At 42.7% G+C, this 12,057-nt stretch overlaps 1 protein-coding gene across 1 annotated transcript in view; it reads right to left on the reverse strand.

Annotated features, from left to right (window-relative positions):
* Window positions 1-12,057, reverse strand: part of LOC126389464 (dedicator of cytokinesis protein 2-like) — a 148,815-nt gene that overhangs the window by 21,878 nt on the left and 114,880 nt on the right. Inside the window, exons 29-35 of the mRNA XM_050043180.1 lie at window positions 8,188-8,266; window positions 7,948-8,048; window positions 7,570-7,628; window positions 5,991-6,139; window positions 5,589-5,674; window positions 4,306-4,462; window positions 407-447 (exon numbers count right to left, since the gene is read on the reverse strand). Of these exons, the coding sequence (XP_049899137.1) occupies window positions 407-447; window positions 4,306-4,462; window positions 5,589-5,674; window positions 5,991-6,139; window positions 7,570-7,628; window positions 7,948-8,048; window positions 8,188-8,266 (672 nt within the window). The remainder of the gene's footprint in view (window positions 1-406; window positions 448-4,305; window positions 4,463-5,588; window positions 5,675-5,990; window positions 6,140-7,569; window positions 7,629-7,947; window positions 8,049-8,187; window positions 8,267-12,057) is intronic.

Here is a 12,057-nt window from a genome sequence, read left to right on the forward strand (position 1 = left end):
AGCTGAGCTCACATTCGCATGTACAGATAACTAATTATGTCCATAAGCCACTGCCAGAAATGCACTGCGGGACCTGACGGCATCTGCATTCTTTCTCTCCTTCTCTCACTCTCTCTCTACATCCTCCTGTCTTCCTCCGTCTCTCCACCTCTCCCTCCTTCCCCCGTGCCCCATCATGCCTCTCTTTCTCTCTGCTCTCCCTCCAGTCAGACCGAGAGCTGATCCTGTGGATTCTGACATTAATTCAGTGGGAGTCACATAATCCCTTGTCAGATTATGGAGCGCCACACACACACAAGCACAGTGCACACATTCCGACACACACTCCGACACACACATGCATGCATTTACAACACAGAAATGCATCACTTAAATGTATTTTGTGTCAAATTCAGCACATAAATACCTGATATACATCCCTTCGCGATTGATGTCCTTGTAAAAGTTCTGCAAAAATCAAAAGGAGAAGTCGGGTTAGTGCCAGTCAACGTGTGTGTGTGTGCGTGTGCGTGTGTGTGTGTGCGTGTGTGAGTGTGACAAAGGAGGGTTTTAAAATCATTCTGAGACGCTGCACTGGCTGTAAGTTTGCAGTTTTGTGTTAGTATTTGTCTTAATGGCTGTATGTGTGCGTTATGTTTGTCATAACTGTATACTTTGATTGCCTGTGTGTGTGTTAATGTGTGGGAGTGTGTGCATGCGCATTTGTTAGTTAAGCAGCACAAACTCCCAGTTTAATGAAGTTTAATGACATCTACAGAGAACAGAGGAGTGGAACGAACTGATGTAACCCCACCTCCCATTAAAACAGCAGACACAATAATACACACACACACACNCTTAATGGCTGTATGTGTGCGTTATGTTTGTCATAACTGTATACTTTGATTGCCTGTGTGTGTGTTAATGTGTGGGAGTGAAAAAAACAACAACAAAAAAACAAACTCATTACCGTGAGATTCACTGTGAAGCTGATGCATAATGTATGCATATTTATAACTACTGGTTTTATTTTTGCAAAGGTCATACACATCATTGGTTGCATCAATGCATTTAATATTCAGTAGCCAGTTTCCTGCTGGAGGCTGTCCATCTACATGATGGTCAGATGTTTTTAATTTTAGCAGACACCTTTGACACATCTTTTGAACATACTGCAGGAGTGAAGGGCTGCAACTAATTATCATTTTTATTATTGATTATTCTGCACATTATTTTCCCATTAATTGTTTTGTCGATAAAATGTCAGAAAATAGTAAAACATGTCCTATGTCATTTCCCAGAAGCCCAGGGTGATGTCTGCAAATGTGTTGGATGATTAGGCTGACGTTTTAAATTTATTTCATGTAGCTGGGGGGACAAGTCTGCTCTGATATGACTCTGATGTTCACGACCATTCATGTAAAATGGAGGCTGAACCATGGACAGAAATTACAGATTGCCTGTAAAGCGTTTAATATGCTACTCTGTCATAGCTGAAACAATTGGAGACAGCGAACAAACTGATATATGGGTCTGATAACATTTTTAATAAATCAGCATCAGATCTAACAGGATGTGAGTGTTTCTGTGACTTCCTGTACAGACTGAAGGCTGCTGAAAACTGTCTGGAAACTGTTCAACTTCACAGCTACAAAGCCAGAGATCAGGTGCCTCCTTCTGCAGCTGTCTGATCTCGTCTACTTTCCAGGCGAGGCGCAGTTCATCTTGAACAAGCCTAATGTATACACATATGCCTGCTCACACACTTTAACACTCACTTCCCTCACCTCATATACTATTTCTCTCTGGACTGGATGTACCAAAAATTCTAATATTTCACTTTTGTTGGTTACAGACATCCAGTGTTCTCTTCTCTTCTTGTCACTCACTTGCCCTGAGCAAATCATATGTGCACTTGTCGTCGACTCCATCATTACCTGCCATAAAACTGCATCCTGATGGTAATGCCCCTGCAGTGGAAGTCCCTTGCGTCTAAGGAATATATGGATCTAAAATCTTTCAACCAACTACAATGTCAGTAAACCCATCTGCGTCATTATTAGACAATCAAAGCAATGAATTGTCGTATAAAGAGCAGGAAAGTCCGTTCAATGTGGATGTGGATCAGACCAACAAGCACAGGACTTTGACCCAGGAGACTTGTGTTTGTGTCCTGTGTGAAACTACTAAAAGTCAATGTTGAGTTATTCTGTTAGTCACGAGTCAACTGACATGACTAACGCCAACCAGTATCTTTAACTAACCAAATACTTTTGTTGCCTAAACCTAACCGCTGACCCAAGATGAAATGCAAAAATATGATGAGTAAGGATGAGATCACGTTGGCTTTTTATCACCTCCTACTACCGCAAATCTGTCCCCAAGTTTAGCTGACCCATGAGCTGACCCTCACCTTTTAAATTTGACCTGATGTGATGACGGTGTTACATCAAAACAGAGATTTCAACCATATTTGCACACTTTAAACATCTTTTTCATCAACATCAAACATCTTTGCTGTTCAAAATTTAAAACAAATCTTCAGACAGTCCATTACTTATGGTAAAATAGCCAACTGTTTACAGACTGTGTTGTTCAAACCCCTGTAAATATGGTGTACTGCAACACCCTCAACACCCACCTTCCTGCGCATATGCCAACAGTCCAAAAATCCTACGCTTTTTGGTTTATTATCATGTATGACAAAAAAAAGCATCAACGTCTCACATTTAGGAAGCTTCAAAACATTTTTTCAATTATCAGAATAGTTGCAAATTAACTTTCTGTCGATGGACTAATCAATTAACTAACTAATTGTGTCAGCTTTAATCCACAGTAGAACTACAGTATCGACTTTCATGCATCTTTTCCAACTGACATCACACTGAGTGGCAGCTATTTAATAATCTGTATATAATATCCTACATAGAGAAAGTGTTATCTGCAACTTGCTTCTGTCAGCAAGTGTCCCTGCAAGGACAAAATTATTCTGGAAAGCCTTTAGCTCGAGGTTAGCAGAGGTTATTTTAGCCTGAGCCCTGTGTGTATGTCTGTGAATGTGTTCAAGTGTGTTTGTGTTTCTTAGAAAGTGCATCTGCATGAAGAGGCAGAGCAAATACCTGTGACTGTGTGTGTGTGTGTATGTGTGTGTGTGTGTGTGTGTGTACTTCCTAGGTGAAGTTAGCCTCGGGGGGAGCATGGGTTGGAGAGTACACTGCTGCCTGTTAGCCTGCAGAGGGGATTTTTAGCTTGGAAGAGAATAGCTAATGGGCAGCTGCCACAGGCTACAAGCTAAACACCTCTGCCATGTGCCAACAGCCTCAACTTCTCACAGGGAAATATCACATTAAAAGATACCAGCACAGACACAACAATTCATCATTAACTTATCCTGCTGAACATTAGTGTCTCCAAAACGTCTACAAAGATGAAAATTTCCAGGAAAGAATCCAAATAAGAACTGCACATATGAAGGAAGGAAAACGGATCATGGAGGAGGACTTATATGATTTAATCTGCTGTGGAGACAATCGTACGGTGGGTAGATGGGATCTGTTACTGAACTTGAGCATATCGTGGGGGAGAATCTGATTAGGAGATCACATAAGAGAAAGAATGTGGAGCAGACAGGGGCTGATGCAACCCTCTGCAAAAAACAGTCAGAGACCAGACACAGAGATGAATCTTTTCCTTTAGATCAATCAGCATACAAATCAAATGTGGAAAAGGGATACAAAGACCTTGACATGAAAGACGGGACGTAAAGTCAGTGTTGCATAATGATCTCTTCAATCAGTGTGGCTCTTTTTATATGGATGAGACTATTGACTCAGGTCCCTGTGGAACACATTCACTTACTAGTCTTTCCTTATGTTAGTCTTTCAATTAATAATGAGTTTATTGACGCGTGTATGTGTGTGTGGGGGGGCGTGTGTGTGAGATCAGCACCTTGTTGTAGGGTTCAATACTACGGCTATAAAGTACAGTGCATGAATCACAAGGTTAGTGTCGATAAATGCAAATCTATGGTGATGTGTGCCAGGATCTGAACATATAGGAGAGATTTTGAAAGGTTCGCAGAGCATCAATGAAACATGAAGAAAACAAGAATATGATGCAATTATTAAAGAGGAAAGGCTCACAGCAATATGGTGAAATTCAAGGACCTGGCTATCTATTTGATCCTGTACTTGGTTGCTACCCGTTAAGAAAGCCCAATTGAACACCTTGGCTGTGGAGACGGCGTTAGTAAAGATGATTAAGCACGTAGCAATTTTAAGGTTCAAGCAAAGACATCCGGTGTATTTCAAAGACGTTGGGGCTTACCAGAAGGTTGACAGTGCAGCTCATGCGGTTGTTGCGGCTGTCGTCGCTCATCACGGTGCGGTAGTCAAGGAGACGAATGAGGAGTCCCTTCACCAAGGCGACAAAGTGCTGCACCTGTGGCTTCAGCGTGGGTTTCTCTGCAGAGCAGTCCAGCAGGCTGGCAGAGAGGCATTCACAAGTTAATCATCAGAGGAATTTGGCCTTGATTTGCAGTGTTTGAGTGCTGCAAGTTTTATGACAGATTTCTGCAATACTGTGACTCAGAAGTTAGCTTTTTGAGGGTTAGAGGCACAAGAGAAAAGCCAGGGCAGTCAAGATATTAACCACTTTTGTAACATGCTGTACTATATCCCAGCAGTACTATCACTTTGATTATTATGTGCTTGTTTATATACAGTAGGGGTAGGGTAACCAGATGAGAATGGAATAAATTCGAACAGGGGAAGTGGGAGTGAAGGGCTTTACATACTTGTATCACAAATTCTGCCCATGGCGGCTACATTGCACATACATCTGTCATCAGTAATCTGTTATTTATGAAAGCCTACTCGGTGCACTTGCAACAGACAAGAAAGAACATCTGGACTGAATATTTTCACGGATTTATAAAGTTAAGCTATTGATCTACTAAGTCATGTAGACAACTGTATAATTTAATGAAGGGGTATTCTTATTTGAATTGAGTCTTCCTTATGCCGGTGACAGCAGCAGCTTGTTGCACACACCTCTGTTATGTTATTAATTATTCATGACTATTTGGCAGCGCTCCAAAATACTCAACACGTTCAGTGCAGCATTTTTCAATAATGCTGTATCACCAAGACACGTGTCCTCAGCATTCTTGCCTCCAAGTCTCAAGTCAAATCAAGTCTCACAGCATAAAGACAGATGATGCAGCTTGTTCAATGTTATCAGTTTCTACAGTGGTTAATTTTCTGAACAAACAAGAACAGAATTGTATTTAGGAACTGTTTCAAATTTTTCAGGACGTCTGGTCACCTAAGTAGTCAACTTGTAAGACATTAAAAGGGATACTTTGCCGATTTTCAACCAGGTCTGTGTTTTTCAGAGTGTGTGCAGATGAACAATGACTGGCTTCCCCTCATACTGCCAATGCTGGGAAGTCCCTGCACTTGCCGTGAGCAAAAATCCGCCGTATGACAAAGCCAAACACTGTTCATACGCACATGCTATCCACCCCGTGGTGACACAGACCTGGTTGAAAATTGGTATCCCTTTAGAGGCAGCTGTTAGTTGTGGTATATTCTAATACTCAGGCCTACATGGTCTCCAGCAGTTGCATGTATCGCTCGTCTCCCCCTCCGCCCTCCACCTCGTGGTCCAACTTCAGAATGATCTCGTTCTCAAACTACAGAAGAAAAGAGAGAGTGACAAAGAGAAAAAGCAAAGAGGGAGAAAAAAGGAGATAGAAAAACAATCAAGAGGAGGAATAGAAGAAGAAATCAATTATGCAAGCATAATTAAGGTGTCTCTTTTACTTTCATGCAGTGCCACAGGAAATCGATGGACGTGCACAATGTGCACGGGCCAGCGTTTCTGTGTGTATTTTGCGAATGCAAAAGTGAATTTTTCTTTTTTATGTCTTGTTGATGATGTTTTCTTTGTGAATATTTCTGCTCTCCTGTGTGTAGAAGTGTGCACAAATTGTGTGTGTGTGATTCTACCTTGTGGAAGTTTCCATAGTGTGCATGTTCGCAGGTGATCATGTCAAAGAAGATGGGGATGGTGGCCCTTCTCAGCTCTTCCTCTGGGATCAAGGTCATCTCCAGGATGGGACCCACCATGCCAGGGATGAAACAGATCTTATGACTGCCTGGAAGACACACACACACGCCATGAAACAGGCAGGTAACACCATACCTGACCCATTTTCCTTTGTTCCCCACCTGTTCCAACTCTTGCCCTCAGGAAGTCTCCACGGGTCTGTGTCCGCCAACACATCCCCATTCAAGCTGTGTTTCCTTCTGCAATTGGAACTTCCTGTCTCTAGAATATAAGCCTGCATGTCTGTACATGCAGCTTCCTCTGACTGCCAAGGAACACTGTGGCTCATATTGCACGGGTGATATGTTATATTGATACCTGCCTGTGAAATGGTGCTGACATTGTGAACCCTGATTACCATGCTGTGCTGAAAACAAATTCCACGGATGCTTGGCTGTGTTGCGCACCCAGCTACACACATGCAGGTGCCTTAATATGAGGATAAACACGTATGTTTGTATAAACAGAAGCAGCAAGGCAACCACAGCACAGCAATACAGGGTGTCTACAGGTATAAACAAGTTACATTTCAGATTTTTAAGAGCTTTTTAAAACCACTCTGAATTAAATTGAAGACCAAACAATGGGAAAGGTAAAATGACACTGATGGTAATCTCTAAAGCTCAGCACTGACAAATAAACTAACGAGCAAGCTGGCCAACAAGGCCTAACAACGCAGTTTCATTGTGTGATCTAAATACACAAAGTGGATGCCCAGCAAATAGTTTTTCCTTCCTGTTAAAATCATGTTTCCTGTAGAGCCAACACCGAAAATTCTTGCAGTAACGTGACTGAAAAACATTTAAGATTCATCCAATCTGACTTTTTAGGGCCTTTAATTGGTGAATGTGTATTTAAGACATTAAGACTTTTTAAACAAAGAGTATGTAAGATTTAAGGGGATTTAGTGGCACCTAGTGGTGAGGACTGCAAATTGCAACCAGCTGAAACTTCTCCCACTTAGAATTCCTTCAGTGTTCTCTCCTCAGGAGGTTTTTACCAGGAGCTGAATTAATTGCAGAGGTCTCTTCCTCTCCAAAACAAACACACCAAATGAGTTAAACCAGTAAAAACAGTGAATAAAGCAGTTTCATTCTCCAAATCAGTGTTACGCCAACACGTTGTAGATGTTGCTCTGCAGAGGGGCTGATAACCAGGGTGGCAGACGTGAAAACACAAAAACTCGAATGGCCCTATCTAGAGCAGTGTTTGGTTTGTCCATTCTGGACTACTGCAGAATCACTGTGGTGCAACATGGCAGACTCCCTACATAAAGACCTACTCCCTATGTAGATATAAATGGCTCATTCTAAGGTAACGAAAACACCAATGATTCTTATTTTCAAGTGATTATACACAAAAGAAAACATACTTATTGTATAATACTCCACTTTTGCCAATATATCCCCCTAAATCCAACACTGGACCTTTAAGGACCTGCAGCCACCCTGTTAATTAAATCAAATTAGACTTTCTTACCTAGTTTGTACCATATGTCACGTATAGCAAAGCCAATGAGTCTTCTCATATCTCCATATCTGAAATTTAGAGAGGAAAAAAAGATAAACAGACACAGAAAGAGAAATCAGCCTATTTGTTTCGAAACGATGTCTTGATCAATACTGTTATTTTCTCCTTCAGAAACTGAACAGCCCAGTGGGAAAGATAACGCTGTACTAATCTGCCCCAACATGAGCTAAATTGAATGTCTATCCACAGGCATCACACGGTTTTTAATAGGCTGTGGGAGTGTAAACAGTAAATGCAGACTCCAAAATAGATCACAGATCACTGAGTGTTTCATTAGAGCAGAGAGTAGGTGAGGTAAATAAGGAAATTATACGGCCCGTCTCTCACTTTGCCAGGATCTTGTTCCTTTTTGCTGGCGAGAAATGCTGAAGCTGCAGAGACTCCTGGGTAATAAACGCCACCGCCAAGTGGAAGTAGTTATTCCACAACTAGACGGGAAAGAGGAGCGGGGAAGAAGGAGGGATGTACAGTGGAGAGCAACAATAGAGATCCACGTGAAAAGCAGTACAAGCAAAATACATGAGATGCTGTCAATACAAGCCTGTAAATAAACACAAACACACTTACCTGCACTTCAAAGTCGTCGTTATTGAGGAACTTCTGGTTCATTGTGTCTGCGTAGGTGTTGATGGCTCTCAGGAACACTCTGAGGGACAGAAACACACAATTGATTATACACACACAAACAAAATACACCAATGAAGTGGAAAAAATGCTGCAAAAATAACTTCCTCGTGCAGCATTTTGAGTGTTGATGAATGATTAATAAATGAAAAACAAACCCAAGGAAAATAAAGTCACGTCTAAGAATAAACAGATGAGAATTTGTCAGTGATCAGAAACTTATTTGTTGTTTATCAAAGAATTTCAGCTCTGACAGCGGCTCTAGCCCACAGCTTTATACCGCCATTTCAGACAAGACTGCAACATTGCTTCAGCTTTAAAACCTCTGTCACAATGACAGATCATGATAGCATCTTCACATAGTGTGCAGGTGTATCAGTGAGTTGTGACTTCATGCATTGCTAAAGTTAAGTAGCAAATCTGCACCCAGTCTTTTCTGCCCCGACACCATCCATCTGTCAGTCATCATTATTCACAGCCAAGTGACATTCTCTCTCCGTCCCCTTTTCTATTCAGCGGGATTTTCTCTCTCTCCCTGCACCTCTCTTCCCTAACCCTAGTCTGCAGACACTCCTTATCAACCTGTCCTTTCCTTTACCTCACTCTCACTTTTACCTATTTGCCTTTTCTCTTCCTTTGACACAGCTGTAGCCTCCCCTCCAGCTCACATCATAAAAAAAAAACAAAAAAAAAACACCACAGCAGCTCACACACACATTTTGTCACATCAGCCTTTCTCATCATGGCAGCCCTGATCCCCGGCTTTGCTATCTCGAACTCATCCTTGTGTGGGTTTGTGTGGATGCACTGAGGATGTCAACAATCTTTTATAATTCACATATACCGAGCCTCAGAGTCCCAATAGCAGGTCGAATTGAGGCAGTCGTGGCCCATTCAGTTACAGAGGCAGACCTGCAGGGCATGAACTGCAGGGAGCCAGGGGAAGATTGGCTCCTCTTAATAAAACATGAGCTTCCCTGAGAACATGACTTGTGAAATTTTGGGTGGGGGAGTCTCTATAATATTAACAATATGCTCATTTTGCAGTGTCTTAATCATCACGGATCACATGTAAAATTAGGCTGTTATTGATGTATGCTGGTTTGTTGATATGTGACTTTAACACTGGCTGTCCTAATTGTAGCCTACCAAGAAAGCACAGTGCTCATCTGGATGTGATGGGTAACTTTAGTGGTTCCTGGTGAGGGCTCGATCCCTTGCAGGCAGCCTGATGTGCTTTGTTCTTGATTTAATCAGTCCCTCCAGGATTTCGGGGACTGGTTTTGGGATTGTTGCTGCCTGAAATGCCTGATTTCACGGCAGCTTTTCTTAAAAAACTTGCAATTAATGTTGTGATGATTATAGGTGTTTTTTTGCAATGAAATTCCAAGGGCAAGTGAAATCTGGAAAAATACCTGTGATGCTGTCACAGATTCGGAGCGTTATATGATGAGCGTTCAGTGTTTCACACAGAATTAAAATCTATTTGTAATGGTAGAGAGGGTGGGGGTGGGGGGCATCAGCAGCGGATCGCTGCCAATCGGCTGTTAAAGCTGTCTGATGTAGCGTTGTCACAGAACAATGTGATCTCATCACTAGCTGTCATATTTTGCCACTTGAGCAGAGGCCCCACAGCAGCAGTTCACATCCAATATCGAGCCGTTAATGTCACCCCGAAATGGCCCGTTTTGTTAAACCTGTTAATAACTGTTGGAAAACATTAGTTATGTGATGCTAACAGTTAGCCCTGTCACTGTGTGTCTGTGACTTTAGGCTAAAGGCTCTGACACACCAAGCCAACGGTTGGCCATCGACCAAATTCGGGCTGTCGGTGAGCGTCTGTTGGCCTAGTTTTTGTGGTGTGTCCCACACCGTCTGCACTTTGGCGTCGGCGGCTTTTTTCGGCCGATTGAGCATGTTGAATCGGTGGTGGAGCTTGTCGGTGAGAGAGATCACTCTGATTGGCTGTTCAGGTTTTATATCCTCGCCCCTGTAGCAAGTGAATCTGCCTGTAGTGAAACCGGGGCTAACCAGTGCTTCCTCCTCAGGCTCCACTTCACTCAGCTGCCCACAGACTCGCTGCTTCTTCCCACTCTAACCTGAATAACAACCCTGAGCTCGCTGGGAGCGGCTAGCGCAGTGTTAGCCGCAGCATGACCAGAGGGAAGCACAGCCAGTTAGCCTCCGCTAGCTTCCCAGCTAGCCCTGGCTCTCTGTTAGAATCCAAACGGAGAGCCGGGGCTAGCTGGGAGCGGCTAGTGGAGTGTTAGCCGCAACATGACCGGAGGGTAGTACAGCCAGTTAGCCTCCGCTAGTTTCTGAGCTAGCCCCGGCTCTCCGTTTGGATCCAACCGGAGCACCGAGCCGTGGTCTGTTATTCAGGTTAATGTGGGAAGAAGCAGCAGGTTTGTCGGGCAGCTGAGTGAAGTGGAGCCTGCAGAGGAAACACCGGGACCGTCTGGATGTAATAGTCTGCGGAGGTGCTGCGGTGCTCGGCTGCACAGATAGGAAACCCCTCGGCTGTCAGGATGTACCACTCTCTCACTTGGCTCTCTCTCACACAGGCGCAGAATGTACGTGCCACTTGGCCGACGGATGTAGTCCGTGTAGTGTGTTCAAATGCAACTGACACAGGGCGACGTGAGGCGACAGAACAGTTGGCTTTCGTCGCCGCTAGTTCTTTGATGTCGGTTTGGTGTGTCCGCACCTTAAGAGCTCCTGTCCTGCAGCAGTAGCCTCATGATAAACAGAGAGACTGAGGGGCCGGGAGACTCAAGATGTTGTGTGCAGCTCTACAATGAAATGAGATTTACCACTTTTAAAGTCAAATTTGAAGAAAAGTTGCAGTGATGGGACAAAATTGCAAGGTCATGCAGAATTCATGGGGATTGGCTGAATATAATTGCTGTGATCACAACATCACGTAATCCCGGAGAGACTGTTTAATGTTCATGCATTTATGTGTGTATAGGCTGTTTTGCTATTTGATCTATGTGCATCTTATTTATGCTGATAAACTATAGAATATAATACAACACTCTGCAGAATATACTGTGCCCAGCTTTAGATGGTCATATTATATCATAGCCTACTTCGTTTTAATATTTGTATGGAGGTCCTCTCTTTGAGGCATGCAAGCTCAAACTAATCAATTAACACCGAAGCCAGACAAGTTCAACGCACAACAGAAGATGTGGTGAATAAACGACAATGCTTTTGCCCTTGCAAAAGGCTTACAATTGCCACCTCCCCCATGTTGGAGATGTCGCAAGAGTTTACACAAAGTTTGCATCTAGCTTTCTTTTTGTGTCTGTTAAACATCTCTACCAAAAGAGGAATTAAACTAACCAGTGTTACTTATAATCTTGTCTTTTTTAATATTGAATTAACAGTATTGTATTATTATTCCCCACATACTTTTTAGTTTCTTTTGTAAATAAGAACTGAACAAGAGTTGACAAAGGATAAACAATTTGATTTTCACAGCATCTGTGTGGCCTTGTTTATTCACCGTGTCCATGGAAACAATGATGAACACAGCCTTAGGTTTCCTTAAGCAGAATAGGTGCTCTGTTTACAAAATTACACCACTGCGTAACTCATAAATGTTCAAGCTTAATATTTGGTTATAAGTGATGTTATGTATATATGCAATTAAATTTAATGGCAGATGTCTGAACTGGCTCAGTAATAAGGCACTTGGGGCAGAGCTGTTTTGCACGCCATACTTCACACCTTGTTTTCGACAACATCAAGCTCGCTCCGGCCTGCACTCTCTCAGACAGAGGTAAACAATATGGCTGTTTCAAAAGC

Source organism: Epinephelus moara, chromosome 4 (genome assembly GCF_006386435.1).
Source record: "Epinephelus moara isolate mb chromosome 4, YSFRI_EMoa_1.0, whole genome shotgun sequence".
NCBI lineage: Eukaryota > Metazoa > Chordata > Actinopteri > Perciformes > Serranidae > Epinephelus > Epinephelus moara.